This window comes from Eriocheir sinensis, unplaced genomic scaffold, assembly GCF_024679095.1.
Source record: "Eriocheir sinensis breed Jianghai 21 unplaced genomic scaffold, ASM2467909v1 Scaffold249, whole genome shotgun sequence".
Lineage (NCBI taxonomy): Eukaryota > Metazoa > Arthropoda > Malacostraca > Decapoda > Varunidae > Eriocheir > Eriocheir sinensis.
Window position 1 is genome coordinate 405970 of NW_026111553.1, and position 16416 is coordinate 422385.

Below are 16416 nucleotides of genomic sequence, written 5' to 3' on the forward strand. Positions count from 1 at the left end.
AGTTTCATTTTCTGTGTAGTTTACAGTGGTGGGGGTCACTGGGGTGGCCTGTGCCACTGGCCAAGCTTCCATATGGATATGCTATTGTATGCAAAAACTCATATTCTATACATACAAGGAAACTCCATGTCATTTAAAAATACTTATTTCACACTTTCACAGGGCAAATAACTACTTATGATGTATATACTACTGAGGTTCATTTACGAATTATGATAGAGCAGGAGTATTAGCAAACATTATCTGCTACGGGAAATCCCGGGATCCCGGGAAATGTCTTGCTTTTTCCCGGAATCCCGGGATGCTATAAAATGCCCAAAACAGGAAACCCTAGTCAGAATTAAGTGAACAGACTATAGTTGTGATATATAGGAATTGAGCTACACTTGTGGGCTCTTGTGTATGTGTTAGGTGGAGGTTGTATGTGTGTGTGTGTGTGTGTATTTACCTCGTGATATACAGGATGCTTTACGCTGGTCCTGTCTCCAAATTTCAGTTTATCAAGTATAGCTTTAATTCATGAATATTTTTCGCTTGAGCTCAATTTTCTCTATTTTCAAGGTCATTCTAAGTCACAATGTATCTGTGTGTGTGTGTGTGTGTGTTTGTGTCTGCCTCTGCTTGCTTGTCTGATTTTTGTATGCATTAACTTAGTCATAGTATAGAGGATTTTAACTAAGCTTGTGTTGACCTGCCTCCATATCTGCTTTCATACAACTGTACTTACTTTTATAAATTCATGGATGTTCTCAGCTCTGTCTCCTCATCCAGACACTTGCCAGTGTGAATCACTCCAGCAGGGAAGTCAAGCCCCATAATAATGATGATGATACTACTACTACTATTACTATTAATACTAATACTAGTAATAATAATAAAAGATGGTATATATATTTTATTTTACTCAACTGTATCACAAACTTCCCATTATGAACCACTCTTAACAGGGAAGCCAAACACAATAGTAATAATAATAATAATAATAATAATAATACAGCATATTTATTATACTTTATTTTACCATCTGGCATTTCAGGGTGAGATGGAGGTGTGGCCAGGCCTGTACGCACACCTCACCTCCCAGCTGATGGCCCTGGCGCGGGGCAAGGTGGTGCTGGTGCTGGAGGTGTGGCCAGGCCTGTACACACACCTCACCTCCCAGCTGATGGCCCTGGTGTGGGGCAAGGTGGTGCTGGTGCTGGAGGTGTGGCCAGGCCTGTACACACCTCACCTCACACCTCATGTCCCTGGCGCGGGGCAAGGTGGTGCTTGTGCTGGATGTGTGGCCAGGCCTGTACGCACACCTCACCTCCCAACTGATGGCCCTGGCGCGGGCAAGGTGGTGCTGGTGCTGGAGGTGTGGCCAGGCCTGTACACACACCTCACCTCCCAGCTGATGGCCCTGGCGCGGGGCAAGGTGGTGCTGGTGCTGGAGGTGTGGCCAGGCCTGTACACACACCTCACCTCCCAGCTGGCGCGGGGCAAGGTGGCGCTGGTGCTGGAGGTGTGGCCAGGCCTGTACGCACACCTTACCTCCCAGCTGATGGCCCTGGCGTGGGGCAAGGTGGTGCTGGTGCTGGAGGTGACCAGTCTGACCTCACCCAAACATTGTGGCAGGAACTGAGCACCACACATCCACACACTGGTATGCATTCTACCTCCCTATAGAATTCAATTGGGAAAAAAAAATTGATACATCACTGAAAACTTGAAAAAAATATTGCACAGAAATCTAAAAAATAGCTTAGACAATTATTATTATAACATAGCAGGATGATAGTAATATTGATAATAATAATAGTAATAATAATAATAATAATAATAATAATAATAATAATAATAATAATAATAATAATAATAATAATTAGAATGGTAATAAGCAATCCCTGTTGTGTGTGCAGGGTGGTGCCTGCCGTCCTGGCCAAGAGTGCCGCACACACCCTCAGTGCCTTGCTGGGCCACCACTGCCCCCCTGCTGGACCCCCCTGCAGCCATCACCAAGTTGCCTGATAGCTGTCTGTCTGTCTATATCTTTCTGTATCAATCTGTCCATCTCTGTGCCTGTCTATCTATCTCTGCTTATATCTGTCTTTATCTATCTATCTATCTCAGTCTGTCTATATCCATTTATCTATCTCTCTGTCTGCCTTATCTCTGATGCAGGATTTATTGAACTGTTTTGTTTTAATATTGTTTTTGTCCCTCTTTTTTTTATTATTATTCTCCTTACTTTACTGTCGCTGCCTATTTTAATTTCCCTATCCATGTCTGCTCATTAAGAGGAAGCTGTTTGGGCCTATAGCATTGTTTTATTTTTCTTTGATGGCCTTTCTTGGATCTCAGAAACAATGTCTTTTTCCTATAGTTAACCTGCTCTTTTTCTCAACATTGACCTTCCTCTCCCTTCCCTGTCCTCCCCAGCCTTCAGGAGACACTGCTGAGCCTGGTGTACGTCCAGCGGGCACACTGGCGCTGCTTCCAGTACCAGGGTCCTTATGCCAGCAGGAGGTGCGGGGCGAGGCTGACCCCAGCACCTTCACCCCGAGCCTCTCCTTCCAAGGCCTGGTGGGTGTCTGGCCCTTACGCCTCCAGACCAGAGACGCCATGCAGCTCCTGACACCACAGACACAGCAGCTCAGGGAGAGGATTGGTGAGAAACTGCTGCAGCTGAGGAGGGAAGGTATGTAGGAAGGAAGGGGAGGAGGAGAAAGAGGGAGAGGGAGAGGGAAGGAAGAGAAGAAAGGGAAAAATGGAAAGGAGGGAGGGAAGGAAAGGAAAGGGAAGGCAAAGAGGAAGAGGGAGAGAGAAAGGGGGGGGGTTGAGAGGGAAAGAAAAGGAAGCAGGGAGGAAGGGAGAGGGAGGCAAAGAAAGGGAAAGGAAGGAGGGGAAAGGAGAGTTAAGGGAAGGGAGGGAGTGAAGGAGATGTGAGGGAGGTTGGGAACATTAGGAAATGGCTTTGTACTGCAGTGGACCAATAATAATGGCTGAGGAGGAGGAGGAGAAGGAAGAGGGAGGGATGTACACCTTTCATAGGTAGGTCAGTCACAGCAAACAGGAGTCACTGAGGAGCTCAATGCCTTGTCTTCAGAGGCCGTGGTGCTGAGTGAGTCTCCGAGGCTGTGTCTGGTGTGTGACGAGCAGGTGGAGCAACACGCAGCCTTACGGAAGGTTAAGTGCACTACACACTAAGGTGTTTTTTCATTCACAGACAAAACATAATGAAGATAGTCTTAAGTACTCTGATGTACCCGAGGCAGCTCTTGGTACCTGCCAGAGTTTTTACCTCAAGAAGACCAAGTTTCCCTCACATATATATCTACTTGGACCGAATTTTTTGTCCACACCAAACCCACTGAGGCAGCACATGGCATCTTTTTACCAGAGCTTTTACCTCAAAAAGACTCAGAGTTTCCCTCACACATACCATTTATAGAGGACTTCGTGGTGCAGTGGTTAGCACACTCGGCTCACAACCGAGAGAGCCCGGGTTCGATTCCTGGGCGGAGTGGAAAAATTTGGGCGACTTTTCCGATACCCGACGCCCCTGTCCAGCCAGCAGTGAATGGGTACCAGGTATTAATCGGGGGTTGTGTCCCGTCTCCTGGGATCTGTTCCCTTCTATAATTCCTTCCCTTCTGTCTCTCCGGCATATGACCACAGATGTTGCGCCGACTAAACCAAACTTTCCAACTTTCTACATACCATTTATTTATTTTCACCCAATTCCTTGTTACATATGTCACCCATTCAGGCAGCTTTAATACTCTTTTACCAGAGCTAGAAGACAAAGCTATCCTCACTTATCTAACCAACACTTAACCACCATAACTTTGACCACACATAACCCCTTGAGGCAGCTTTCTACCCTCGTACTAGAGCAACCTTTTTTAACCAGACAAGTTTCCCTCACACCACAACACACAGAGGTACACACTAATTCACCCTCTTTCCCCCTCTCCCCCCCTTACAGGGAACATCCAGAGCGGCCACAGCGCATCCAGCGGGTGTGGGAGGTGCTGGGGCGTGCCGGGGTGCTGGGGTGAGGCCAGCGGCTGCAGGTGGGTGGTGGAGGCACTGTCTGTATGATGTGTGTGTTCATGTTTATGTCACTGCTCCGTCGTTCACTGTTCAGTTGTTTACTTCTCCTTGTTCGCCTTGCTTAGTATGAGTCTCCCTTCACACCTGCACTGGCTAACACCTGTATAGCCACCCATAGTAAAGCATAGAGGGTATGCAGCTCTCTCTATTCCTGGACCTGCTTTATAAACTTGATGCAGTGTCAGCCAGTAGGATCAGTTGGGTTGAGTTGAGGCAAAGAAGTTGTTCTCATCGTTGGAATTAGAACTGAGGAAGGAGAGAGAGAGAGAGAGAGAGAGAGAGAGAGAGAGAGAGAGAGAGAGAGAGAGAGAGAGAGAGAGAGAGAGAGAGAGAGAGAGAGAGAGAGATGATGCAAAACAGATTCTGGATAAAGGAAGGAGAGATGGGAGAGAGTAAATGAGAAATAGAGATTTATAGATGATGTCAAAGAGATATTGATAAAGAAAGAGTCTAATCCTAATCTAACCCTTTTCTCCCTCCCTCTATCCATCCTTGCACAGCCTCGGTGGCCCAGCGTGAGGAGGTGGAGCTCCCACACAGCCAGGAACACATGGCCTTCATGTTCAGCCTCCAGGCCCAGCGGGAGGAGGAGCTGCAGACCCTTCAGGAGAACTACAAGTCTGTCTACCTCCACCCCGCCACCAACGTCTGTGCCCTGCTCTCGGCCGGCTCACTGCTGCAGGTACGAGGGGGAGAAAGGAGTACCATAAGTGCATGTAGGAGAGAGTAATGTTGTGTTCACGTTGGTAGAGAAAGAAGGAGGAGGAGGAGGGGGAGGAGGAGGAGGTGTGTGAGACAGGTGATGAAAAGGAATGGCATTGAGTCACTCCTCTAGTCTCTGCTCATGGTTGGGTCTTTAGATTGGAGGAGGAGGAGGAGGAAGGAAAAGGAGGAGAGAAAATTATAGTAAAAGCCTGTAATAGAAAATAATGCTGTATTCAAATTGGAGGAAGAAGAGGATAAGGAGGAGGAGGAGAAGGAGAAGGAAAAAAATTATAGTAAAAGCCTGTAATCTTTTATTTTCATTCTGCATTCTATACTTTTTATACACACACTTATATGTACTCTTTTTCTAGTCATAATATACTACCCTCAAGAATGCATTTGGAATTGACAGTAATGAAAGAGGAGGAAAACAATGTAGGAATGATACAATCTCTTTCCTTGAAGGTCGTGGACGAGGTGTTTGCAGGCCGAGCCAGGGCCGGCGTGGGCATCATCCGTCCCCCGGCCACCACGCCGAGCCGGACCGCCCCCACGGCCTCTGCTTCTACAACAATGTGGCCGTCGCCGCCAACAGGCTGGGATGCCAAGGTGGGCGCTGCTTGGCCCTGGCACCACATTAACTCTGCCTTTTATTATCATCATTATCACTCCTTTGTCAAATATTTCCTTCACATCACCTATTTCTCTTCCTCTCCTTCCTTTATCCTGAATCTGTTTTGCATCACCTGTCTCTCTTATTCCTCCTTCTCTTCCATCTCTCCTTCCCTCTTTTATCTGTAATCTCTTTGGTCTTATCTATCTCTCTATTCTTCATTCCCTCTCTCCCATCTCCTTCCTTTATCTATCTGGAATCATCTATTTATAGTCCTTCTTTCCTTTATCCCATCTCCTTCTTTTATCAAAAATCTCTCATCTCCTTTTATCATTTTCCTCCTTCTCTCTCCCTTTCTTTATTGTCCTGTGTGTGTGTGTGTGTGTGTGTGTGTGTGTGTGTGTGTGTGTGTGTGTGTTGCTGTGAGTGTGTGTATATGTGGGTGTGGGTGTGAGTGTGTGTGTGTGTGTGTGTGTGTGTGTGTGTGTGTGTGTGTGTGTTTACCTAGTTGTGAAATGCAGGAAAAGAGCTGTACTAGGCCCGTGCTGTCCCGTTTTTGCACACACAGTCTCCTCGTCAAGTCCGTTCCATGTTGTTATGCTTCTGTATGGAAAACTGTATTTCTTGATGTCTCTCCTACAGTCGCTCTTCTTCAATTTCTTACCATTGCCTCCTGTCACACTTCTGTCACGTACCACTAGGTCTTCCCTGTCCAATCCCTCTTGTATCCTGTACAATGCTATTAGGTCCCCTCTCTCTCTTCTGCTCTCCAGTGTTGTTAGTCCCAATTTCTCCAGTCTTTCTTCATAAGTGTGTTCTCTCAGAGTTTCCGGTAATTTAGTCGCTGCTCTTTGTATTCTTTCCAACTTTATAATTTTTTTCTTCAATATAGGTGACCACACTAATGCTGCATATTCCAGTCTTGGACGTATCATTGATGTTATTAGTTTCTTCACCATTTCTTCCTCTAAATATGTAAATGCTACTTCTATGTTTCTAAGAAGATTGTATGTTTCCCCAGTTATCCGATTTATATGCTTTCCAAAGGATAACCTGTTTGTTATTGTCACTCCCAGATCTTTTTCCTCTGTTTTTTTCATGATTCTTTCATTACTGAGAGAGTAGTTCCCCGATATTCGTCTACTGCTCTTACCAAACTCCATCACACTACACTTCTCTGTACTGAATGTCATTTCACATTTTCGTGACCATTTGTTTATTCTGTCGAGATCTTGGCTCAGGGCTACACAGTCTTCTTCATTAGCCACCCTCCTCATTAGTTTAGCATCATCAGCAAACATATTCATATAGCTTGTCACCCCTTTTGTCATGTCGCTTATATATATTGCAAACATAATCGGAGCCAGCACCGATCCTTGGGGGACTCCACTAGTTTCTTCTGTCCACCTTGATTTATTGTTGTGTGTGTGTGAGTGTGTGCATGTGGGTGTGTGGTGTGAATGTGTGTGTGTATTTACGTAGTTGTATTTACCTAGTTGTAGTTTTACAGGACCTGGGCTTTACGCTCGTGTGGTCCCGTCTGTGTGTATTTACCTAGTTGTATATACCTAGTTGTGACGTACGGGAAAAGAGCTACGCTCACGCTGTCCCGCCTCCATATCCTCTCTTATCCAACTTTTCCTTAAAAATCATGAATGTTTCTTGCACAAACCACCTCCTCCTCCAGTCTATTCCATAGCTCAATGCTTCTGTTTGGGAAGCTAAGCTTTTTTCACATCTCGCCTACACGTGTGTGTGTGTGTGTGTGTGTGTGTGTGTGTGTGTGTGTGTGTGTGTGTGTGTGTGTGTGCATTCTACTGTACTCTCAACACCCATCTCTGTGGCCTGCAGGGTGCTGGTGGTGGTCTGGGATGTGCACCCCTGCAGCGGCATCCAGCATGTGTTTGTGGCCGAGCCGAGGGTGCTGTACGTGTCCCTCCACTGCCACGACCACGGCCTCTTCTTCCCATCCTCTGAGGACCCAAACTACGACGAGTGGGGACGGGACCTGGCCAAGGCTACAACATTAACATTACCCGCAACAAGGTGAGGGCCATATCTCTGCTGACGACACACACACACACACACACACACACACACACACACACACACACACACACAAATGAATAAATAAAACGAAAGAAACCGGTCAATAAATACCTAAATCAATAAAACATCACATAAATCAGTGTTCCGAGGACATTTTTTTTCATTGCTCTTCTCTGCACCAATAAAAGTATAGCAGGAATTGACTTTTTGTCGCATGCGTGAAGACATAACTTACTAACTCCCAAATGCACGAGTCTCCCCAATGTGGGTCATTCTGTCTCCTCTTCTCAGGGGAAAGGATGGTGGTGAGCAGGACCTTTTTTAGTGTGTGTGCCTGTGTCAACGCTAGATTTTTTTAACACACTCGGTCAGCTTTTAGTCTCCACCAGTGTCGGTATTCTCAACGCTTCCACCTCCCACCACGTCAACTATTCCCAAAGGCCGAAAAAGACTAGCCCATCCGCTGCGATTGGCACGGATTTGGCCTTCACTGGTAGCCTGGTTTCCCATGTGGTACTGATGTGTTGGATATTCCCTCCCAAGGTGCAGGACTTTACATTTTTCTTCATTGAATTGTAGCAGCCACCTTTTGTTCCAATCCTGTAGCTTGGTGAGGTCTTCTGGTAGGAAATCCTCAGTCAAGGGGGTTAATTGAGTTTTCATGAGGATTTTTTCATATTCATGGTACAGAAGAAGGGCCACACTACCACCAGGTACAGTACACTACCCCTAGTAATGCCCACAACGCCTATGGAAGCCCTGTTAAATATGTGTGCTTGGGTGCCCAAAGGTTTGAGAATACAGGGCCAGTGTAGGTGTGTAGTAGATGCAGACACTTTGTTATTTTACCTTTGAAGTAGATGATGAAAATGTTTTTGTTTCTTTCCTCTTGTGCATGATCAGTGTATTTATTTTACCCCTGGTCACCCTCTACTAGTCTAGGGGTCACATTCTTAAACATTTCCGCACCCAAGGTCACCTGTTTGACAAGGCGTTCATGATAGTTGTGGGCATTTCCAGGAGTAGTTTTATGGCCCTGGTGGTGGTTTGACCCTTCCTCTGTACTGTGAACCTAAAAAAAACATGCATCAGAGCCCGACTGGTCTCCTTTTTGGCCTCTGGAAATAGTTGATGTGAAGGGCGGAGGCGTTTGACAGTTCTGACCTAGGTGTGTAGTAGAGGCAGAGACTTTTTCTACCTTCCACGTAGATACTATGTTCTAGTTTCCTTTCTCTTGTGCATGTTTGATATTTTTTGCACCTGGTCACACTTTACCCTTCCAGATGTTGAGTAATGGTCACAAAATGGTTTGCTTGTAGAACCTTTCCAGTAGGGAGGGAGAGGTCAAAATTTTCTTGTTTTCCCTGTGTTAGAATGTTCAGTCTACTATATTTTCATAAGTAAAATGGGTCTTTTTACATATGACTAGATTCCTTTGACTCTGTGTCCTCATATTTGATTCCTATTTATTTGTTGAACATTTCACATATTAGCCTGTCTGCTGCGACTGGCATGGATTTGGCTTTCACTGTTAGCCTGGTAACATACACTCCCAGGACTTTCTCTGCCTCTGTGGTGGATAGTGGAGTGTTTCCCATGTGGTATTAGTGTGCTGGATATCCCTTCACTGGTAGCCTGGTAACATACACTCCCAGGACTTTCTCTGCCTCTGTGGTGGATAGTGGAGTGTTTCCCATGTGGTATTAGTGTGCTGGATATCCCTTCACTGGTAGCCTGGTAACATACACTCCCAGGACTTTCTCTGCCTCTGTGGTGGATAGTGGAGTGTTTCCCATGTGGTATTAGTGTGCTGGATATCCCTTCACTGGTAGCCTGGTAACATACACTCCCAGGACTTTCTCTGCCTCTGTGGTGGATAGTGGAGTGTTTCCCATGTGGTATTAGTGTGCTGGATATCCCTTCACTGGTAGCCTGGTATACACTCCCTGGACTTTCTCTGCCTCTGTGGTGGATAGTGGAGTGTTTCCCATGTGGTATTAGTGTGCTGGATATCCCTTCACTGGTAGCCTGGTAACATACACTCCCAGGACTTTCTCTGCCTCTGTGGTGGATAGTGGAGTGTTTCCCATGTGGTATTGGTGTGCTGGATATCCCCTCCCAGGGTGCAGGACATTTTTCTTCATTGCATTGTAGCAGACATTTTCGTTCCACTCCTGTAGCTTGGTGAGGTCTGTCTTCTGGCTGGAAATCTGCAGCCAAGGGGTTAACAAGTGTGCTGCACCTTCATGGGACCAAGTTTCCCTTGACCCTTTTTTGGAATTACTTTTACACAGACATTGTTGCAGTTTGAGAATGCTGCTCACTGGTCGCTTGCTTCATGTCCTACTCTCTGACCCTCACCGGACCTGCCTTTGACCTGAGGGCTCTTCATGTCCAAATACTATGCCTAGATAGATAGAGAGACGGATAGATAGTGTGATAGGTAGGTACTCCCAGTTATCTCCTGACATTTGCTGTATTACCTTTCATGAATTGATAAGTTTATCTGTACTGTGTTCATTGACCTGGTAGTGAAGATGTCAGATGGAGTATTTCAATGCTGCATCTTTTAAGGTTAATCAGATGATGACAACTATGAGCCAGGTGCCCAGAGTTTGTTTTTTCCCAAATAAATGAACAGCTATTTCGAGAGAGGTTGTTTCCCTCAAGAGACAGGAACCATTCAGGAAGAGGGAGAGGAAAGAAATGCAATGCAGTTTGCTTACTGTGAGACAAACAGAATAAATGGACATAACAACAGCATCACCAAGGTTGTATTAAAGGGAGGTAAATAGATAGAGTCCATCCTTTCTCCCCCCAAAAATACAGACACATTACATGGACCAGGAACAATTTTGGCACAATATTTTACTTATCCATAATTTCCTAGGTGGCCAAAAGAGAGATCAGTTTCAGAAGGAGAGGTGTCTTGATTGTTCTAAATACCTATTCAAACACATGCTAACCAACTTGAAATAGTGCTCCAGCCCTCACTTGGAAAGAAAGGAAGGAAGGAAGGAAAAGGAGGCCTGGAAAGATGGTAGGAAGGAGGAGGAGAAAGAGGAATAATTAAATGGAGAAAGAAGGGAAGAGTCCAAGGAAATTTAAGGAAAGAAGGGATGATAAAAAGGAAACTAGGCTGGCAGAGAGAGAGAGAGAGAGAGAGAGAGAGAGAGAGAGAGAGAGAGAGAGAGAGAGAGATGTAACAGGTAAACCCTTGATTCATCTCTTTCACCACCCCGTGTCTTTCGTCCCAGCTACAAATCAGAAAATTGACCCTCGAGTGCTAAGTCCTCTGAGTATTTTTCTCCCTACACTGGTGCTGAAGTATTGCATTTTTATTCAGTCACAATTACCTGACACTTTCTTCTTTTCCTGTCATGATTCCCAGTGATCAATGTCTAGATCCACACAGCCCTGTCCAGCACATGAAGGTTCACCCTGCTATCCAAGCTCCCAATGCAAGAATCAGTTATGGTCCTCAGCTCTGGTATTTCATCGTCCAGTGTCCTTCCTCCCAGCCACAGTTCAGGAGGAAGAAGTTGTGTTTACTAAAGCCACAGTGTTTTTCTTGTGTTGTTTCAGAGTGGCATGGGTGACGCAGAGGCTCTCACTCAGGTGGTGCTGCCCGTGGCCTTCCAGTTCAACCCACAGCTGGTCCTGGTCACTGCCAGCCTTGATGTTGGTGCGGGGACCCACTTGGAGGTTGGTGGATGGTGTCACTATCTGTATGACTACCTGCTGCTGCCTCTTTCTCTTTTTCTGTCACTATCTGTTCAGTTCAGTTCAGTTCTCTCTCCATAATTATATTTTCAGTTCATGGTCGGGAGTTTTGGCTTCATAACAGCACTCCCTGGTGCACTCCTTCACTGTTTGGGTTTCTTGTTTTCCTCTCTTTATTCCTTTAGTGTTCTTTCTTATCCAAAATTTCTGTATTGTTCTTTTTGCTTTTTTTATTTATTTATTTTTATCTGCCTTAATAATTCATCTTCAGGGGCTGCCATGTGTATGCAATGAAGCATTTTGTAGTCTCCTTATATTGTATCCTGATGTATTGTCATCTCAGACCATTGCATTCCATAGTGAAGAACTCCCTTCCTCTTCCTCACCCCCATTCCTCCCTTCATGCATCTCATACCTAAAGTAACACACCCTAACCATTGCATTCCATATTAAAGAACTCCCTTCCTCTTCCTCACCCCCATTCCTCCCTTCATGCATCTCATACCTAAAGTAACACAGCCTAACCATTGCATTCCATATTAAAGAACTCCCTTCCTCTTCCTCACCCCCATTCCTCCCTTCATGCATCTCATACCCAAAATAACACAGCATTCCATATTAAAGGACTCCCTTTCTCTTCCTCCTCCCTTATTCCTCCCTTCATGCATCTCATACCTAAAGTAACAGCCTCACACACACTCCCAGGTTACCGCGCGAGTCCTGGTTGCTGTGGACATATGATGGCCCTTCTGTCTGGCCTGGCCAAGGACCGCATAGTTCTGGCACTGGAGGGCGGCTTCAACCTCACCACCATCAGCTACTGTATGACGCTGTGTGCCAAGGCCTTGCTGGGGGATCTGCTGCCCCCCCTTGAGCCCCAGCTGGTGCCCAACAAGTGCCGTGCAGACCACCAATGGCGTCATCCGTACCCACAGCCGCTACTGGCTGGCGCTCTGCTTCAAGGTGAGTGTGGGGGTCTTTAATCCGACCACTGCAATTGGCACGGATTTGGCCTTCACTGGTAGCCCGGTAGCATACAGTCCCAGGTCTTTCTCTGCCTCTGTGGTGATAGTGGAGTGTTTCCCATGTGGTATTGGTGTGCTGGATATCCCCTCCCAAGGTGCAGGACTTTACATTTTTCTTCAGTGAATTGTAGCAGACACTTTTTGTTCCATTGCTGTAGCTTGGTGAGGTCTTCTTGTAGGAAATCCAGTCAAGGGGTTAAGGGGCAGGACTGGTGAACGTTACCCCTCATGTCCTGCTGGTGTGTTCTGTGCAGGTAGTGTTGTCAGCACATAATATAGAAAGCTGCCTCATTTCCAGAACTATATATTGGACATGTATTAGTTAGATTTCTCAAAATATTTCTTCAGTTCTCAGTGGCTATAGATATTGTTGTTGTCAGACAGTAAGAAGCGAAACACATTATCCTCTCTATGTTTTGCAGTCTTTTCTTGTAGTTTGAGTCCTTGTGGTGCCTGACCCTGGGCAAGGTTACTTTTTTTACTGCCCCTCACATTTTTTTTTTTTTACGTCGCTGCCTATTGCGCTGTTTGGCATCTTCCCGGTGGGGCCTGATGGTCGGCCCAAGGCTTCTTCCCGGTGGGGCCTGATGGTCGGCCCAGCCCGTTCTGGCGCAGGCGAGTGTTTATAGTGGCGCCTCCTTGCCTCCCTGGAGCAGAGTCAGGGAGAGGTTGTCTACATTTAGCATCAGTATAATAGACTTGGTGATTAGTAGGAGATAATAGAAGGAATAGAAGGTTTATTTTGATTTATATTAGTTTTTTTTCATAATATCTTTTCTTCCTTCTCCTCCTCCTCCTCCTTTCTCTCTCTTCCTTTCTTCCTTCATTACATTCTTCACCCTCCTCCTCCTCCTCCTCCTCCAAATCTCTCCTTATGTTAGAATCGCTTCTCTTTCCTTCCCTCCCTCCTCTCCTCCTTCTACCTCAACCTCTTACATTCCTTTCTTTATCCACCTTCTCCCTCCTCTTTCTCTCCACCACTCTTTACTTCTCTCTCTCTTCTCTCTCCTCCCTCACTCTATCTCCCTTGGTCCACTCTGTTCTCTCTCTCTCCTTCCCTCTTCTTCCTCCTCCTCTTCTAGATTTGAATAGTAATATGTTTTAATGTATTGCAGAAAGAAGAAGAAAAGAAGAGAAGGAAGAGAGGAAGAGGAGGAGAGGAGGTGTGTGTGTGTGTGTGTGTGTTATATGGACAGAATTTAAACTGATTTCTTTCAACATATATTTTATTATTATTATTGAAAGACAAACTTCTCTTCTTCACTTCCTCCTTCTTCTTCTCTTTCATCTTCTTCTTCTTCATCTTTTGTTGGGGTTCTGATAGGAAGAGAAATAATAAAAATAATGAGAAAGTATTAGCTCTATAGAGAGAGAAAGAGGGGGGGGGGACCCATATATGTGTCTGTGGAGGCATGTGTCTGTGGGGGTTGTCAACATACTGTGGGGAGCATCCTGTGGATCCTGAGAGAGAGCGAGAGAGAGAGAGAGAGAGAGAGAGAGAGAGAGAGAGAGAGAGAGAGAGAGAGAGAGAGAGAGAGAGAGAGAGAGCACAGCCTTCTGTCTCTTTCTCTTCCTTCTCCTTATTCTTTCTCTTTCTACTACTACTACTACTACATTTCCTCAGTAGTTAGTCAGTCAGTCAGTGTGTGTGTGTGTATCTCAATCTCAGAAGTGCCTCCATCTGTACCTGCTCTGGCACTCTTGCTCTTCAATTCCTCTTCTTCTATCTCTTTAAATCTTTACTTATATACCCATGCAGTCTTCTCCTCCTCTTCCTTCTTCTCAATTTCCCTGACAGTCCCTCCTCAAGCCTTCCCTCATACACTCTTCACAAACCCATTCTCATCACGTGTCCAAACCATCTCGGCAGCACACTCCACTTCTTTCGCTGCCACACCACACCAAACCACTCATACACGCTTCATTCTGCCTCGTCCTGACACCACACACACCTCTTGTATAACACCTTTCCACTGCACGTATTCCCCTTGCTCTGCTGCGTGCCATGTACAGAACTTGGCTAAAGCTTTTCCCTCTTGGCCTCCGTGCTCACACTTCTTCCCTTCATAACTCTGCCCTTCGCTGCTCTTCCTGACCTCACCTCCCTGTGGATCTGGCCGCCCTAAACTCATCTGTATTCCTGCACTATTCACTTCTGCTTTCCCTCCCACGTTCCCATTCATTACAGTTTATTTATTTCCTCATTCCCTCTCACTAGCACTCCATCTCTTGCTACAGTTGTCACTTTTCTCCCCTATTTATCTCCCATTTATCCTGGTGTGTGTGTGTGTGTGTGTGTGTGTGTGTGTGTGTGTGTGTGTTCCTCCTGTAATAATAAAATAATGTAGGAATGCTCAATAAAAATAAATTACAAATATATATTACTATTATTATTACCATTGTTATTATCAATAGACCCAAGAACAAGGAAAAGGGATTGAGAGAAGGGAAAGGAAGGAAGAGGAGGAGGGAGGGAGGCAAGGGAAAGGGAGGGGGAGAAGAGAAGAAAGGAAGGATGGAGAAGGAAGAATATTGTGAGAGGAAGGAAGAGAAGAAGAAAGAAGGAAGGGAAGAGAAGAAGAGAAAGAAAGGAAGGGAAGAAGATATGAGAAAGGAGGAGAGATGGAGGAGGAGGAGGTCATAATCTATCTTCCTCTGCACCGTGAACCTAAAAGAGCACTCCTTTTGACCCGACTGACCTCCTTTTTGGCGTTTGGGAACAGCTGATGTGAAGGGCAAATGCTTCCGACCTTAGGAAGGAGGTGAAAGGGAGGAGAAGAACTGGAGAGGAGGAGATAAAATGGAGAAGTGGAGGAGAAAGGGGAAGACCAGCGGCAAGAAGACATGAAATAATGACAAGAAATATTAAGGAAAGAGGAAAACAAAAGTAAAGAAAAATAACAGGTTAGGGAAAGAAAACAAGGAAAGTAACAAATAAAAAAGTTAAGGAAAGAAAACAGAAATAAAACAAGAATATTAAGTAAAGGAAATAAAGAAAAAGACACTGGCCGAATCACTCCCCCAGCCGCCCCTGAGGTCTTAACACACACACACACACACACAGTAATTCCCTAAACAGACCCCACATTTACAGGGCCAATGCGACATGTTTTCAGCCGCAAAACAGCCCCTTCCAAGCCTTCTAGTGTGCCCAGACCTTCCTGTAGAGGCCAGGGCAGCTCAACAGACTCTAGCCCCAGCCCAGGGATGGGTTTTAATAACACTAACAGACGTATTTTGACAACGGTGACAGTCACCAAGAACCTGTAGAGTGGACAGGAGGAGGAGAGAGGAGGGAAGGAAGGGAGAAGAGGAGGAGGAGCAGAGAAAGAAAGAATGAAAGAGGAGGAGAAGGAAGAAATGATGATGAAAAATGGAAGAAAGAAAATAAAAGGAGGAAAAATGAATAAAAAAGAAATTATGTGCTATTTTTTACCTTTGTTCCTAAGTCTTCTTCCTCTTCTTTTTCTTCTTCTTCTTCATCTCATTCCATGGAAGAAGTTAAGTTGAATTAGTATTCGTATACTAAAAATAAGAAAACTGTGTTTCCCTGCCTCCCTGATACGTTCCCTGCCTTCTAGCACTATAGTTCTGCCGCCTCGTCCTGCCTCCCTGTTATATGTTTAAGGCCGAGATTTTTTTCTCTTTTCTACTACACCCGGTCCCACACGTCCTCTGCGTGTATTGAAACACACGAGACATTAATCAAGACAAGGAGAGGGTTTTGTCGGCTGCCCGGGATTGAACCTGTGACCAGCGTGACGGGGGAGCCACTACCTTACCAGTCGGCCAAAGAGGTACCCCGCTGGCTGAGTGGGTTATGGGAGGCTTGCCCGTCAGGCCTAGTCGCTGCACTACATATGCATTAAAACAACTCTGAAAACAATTACAATTATAAAGAAAAGAATGGAATTGACGACATTCCCTCATCACATCTTAATTCTCCCTTTCAATACTTCCCTCATGTATTCCCTCCCTCTCCACACTGTAACAGGCAAGTGACAAGGGCCAGGAGGAGGAGGAATTAGTGATAAGGGAAGGCATGCCTGACACCATAAAACCTCAAAACTGCCAACTCTCTGAATAAGCTGAAAAATTAAAATACTGGAGCCTACATTATTCCATCACCTCCTCTCCATCTCCTGGTTCCTTCCGTCCAGGAGAGAGCAGCGGAGTTCCTTGAGCAGACCCTTCCACTTGTAA

The 16416-nt window shown here is 45.6% G+C and overlaps 2 protein-coding genes and 1 long non-coding RNA gene across 3 annotated transcripts in view; all 3 read left to right on the top strand.

The window, feature by feature from the left end:
* Positions 1-2002, top strand: part of LOC126991170 (uncharacterized) — a 79221-nt gene extending 77219 nt beyond the window's left edge. The window contains exons 6-8 of the mRNA XM_050849929.1: positions 1049-1186; positions 1340-1645; positions 1902-2002. Coding sequence (XP_050705886.1) covers positions 1049-1186; positions 1340-1624 — 423 coding nt within the window. The 3' untranslated portion in view covers positions 1625-1645; positions 1902-2002. The remainder of the gene's footprint in view (positions 1-1048; positions 1187-1339; positions 1646-1901) is intronic.
* Positions 2003-2612: 610 nt separating this feature from the next.
* On the top strand, positions 2613-4657 carry LOC126991172 (uncharacterized). The gene is made up of 3 exons (XR_007745221.1): positions 2613-2680; positions 3089-4058; positions 4599-4657. It is a non-coding gene; the product is annotated as an uncharacterized LOC126991172 (long non-coding RNA).
* On the top strand, positions 4658-12653 carry LOC126991166 (histone deacetylase 6-like). Its single transcript, XM_050849926.1, has 6 exons — positions 4658-4780; positions 5269-5426; positions 7268-7454; positions 11051-11170; positions 11956-12151; positions 12649-12653. The coding sequence occupies exons 1-6, from the start codon at positions 4658-4660 to the stop codon at positions 12651-12653; spliced, it is 789 nt and encodes a 262-aa protein (XP_050705883.1).
* The last annotated feature ends 3763 nt before the right edge of the window (positions 12654-16416 follow it).

Excerpts from the sequence above, each read along its gene's own strand:
- LOC126991166 (XM_050849926.1), top strand. The coding sequence starts at position 4,658 with ATGTTCAGCCTCCAGGCCCAGCGGGAGGAGGAGCTGCAGACCCTTCAG. Across the intron at positions 4,781-5,268 it reads CGGCCGGCTCACTGCTGCAG|GTCGTGGACGAGGTGTTTGC; the intron begins GTACGAGGGGGA and ends CTTTCCTTGAAG. Across the intron at positions 11,171-11,955 it reads GTGCGGGGACCCACTTGGAG|GACCGCATAGTTCTGGCACT; the intron begins GTTGGTGGATGG and ends GGCCTGGCCAAG.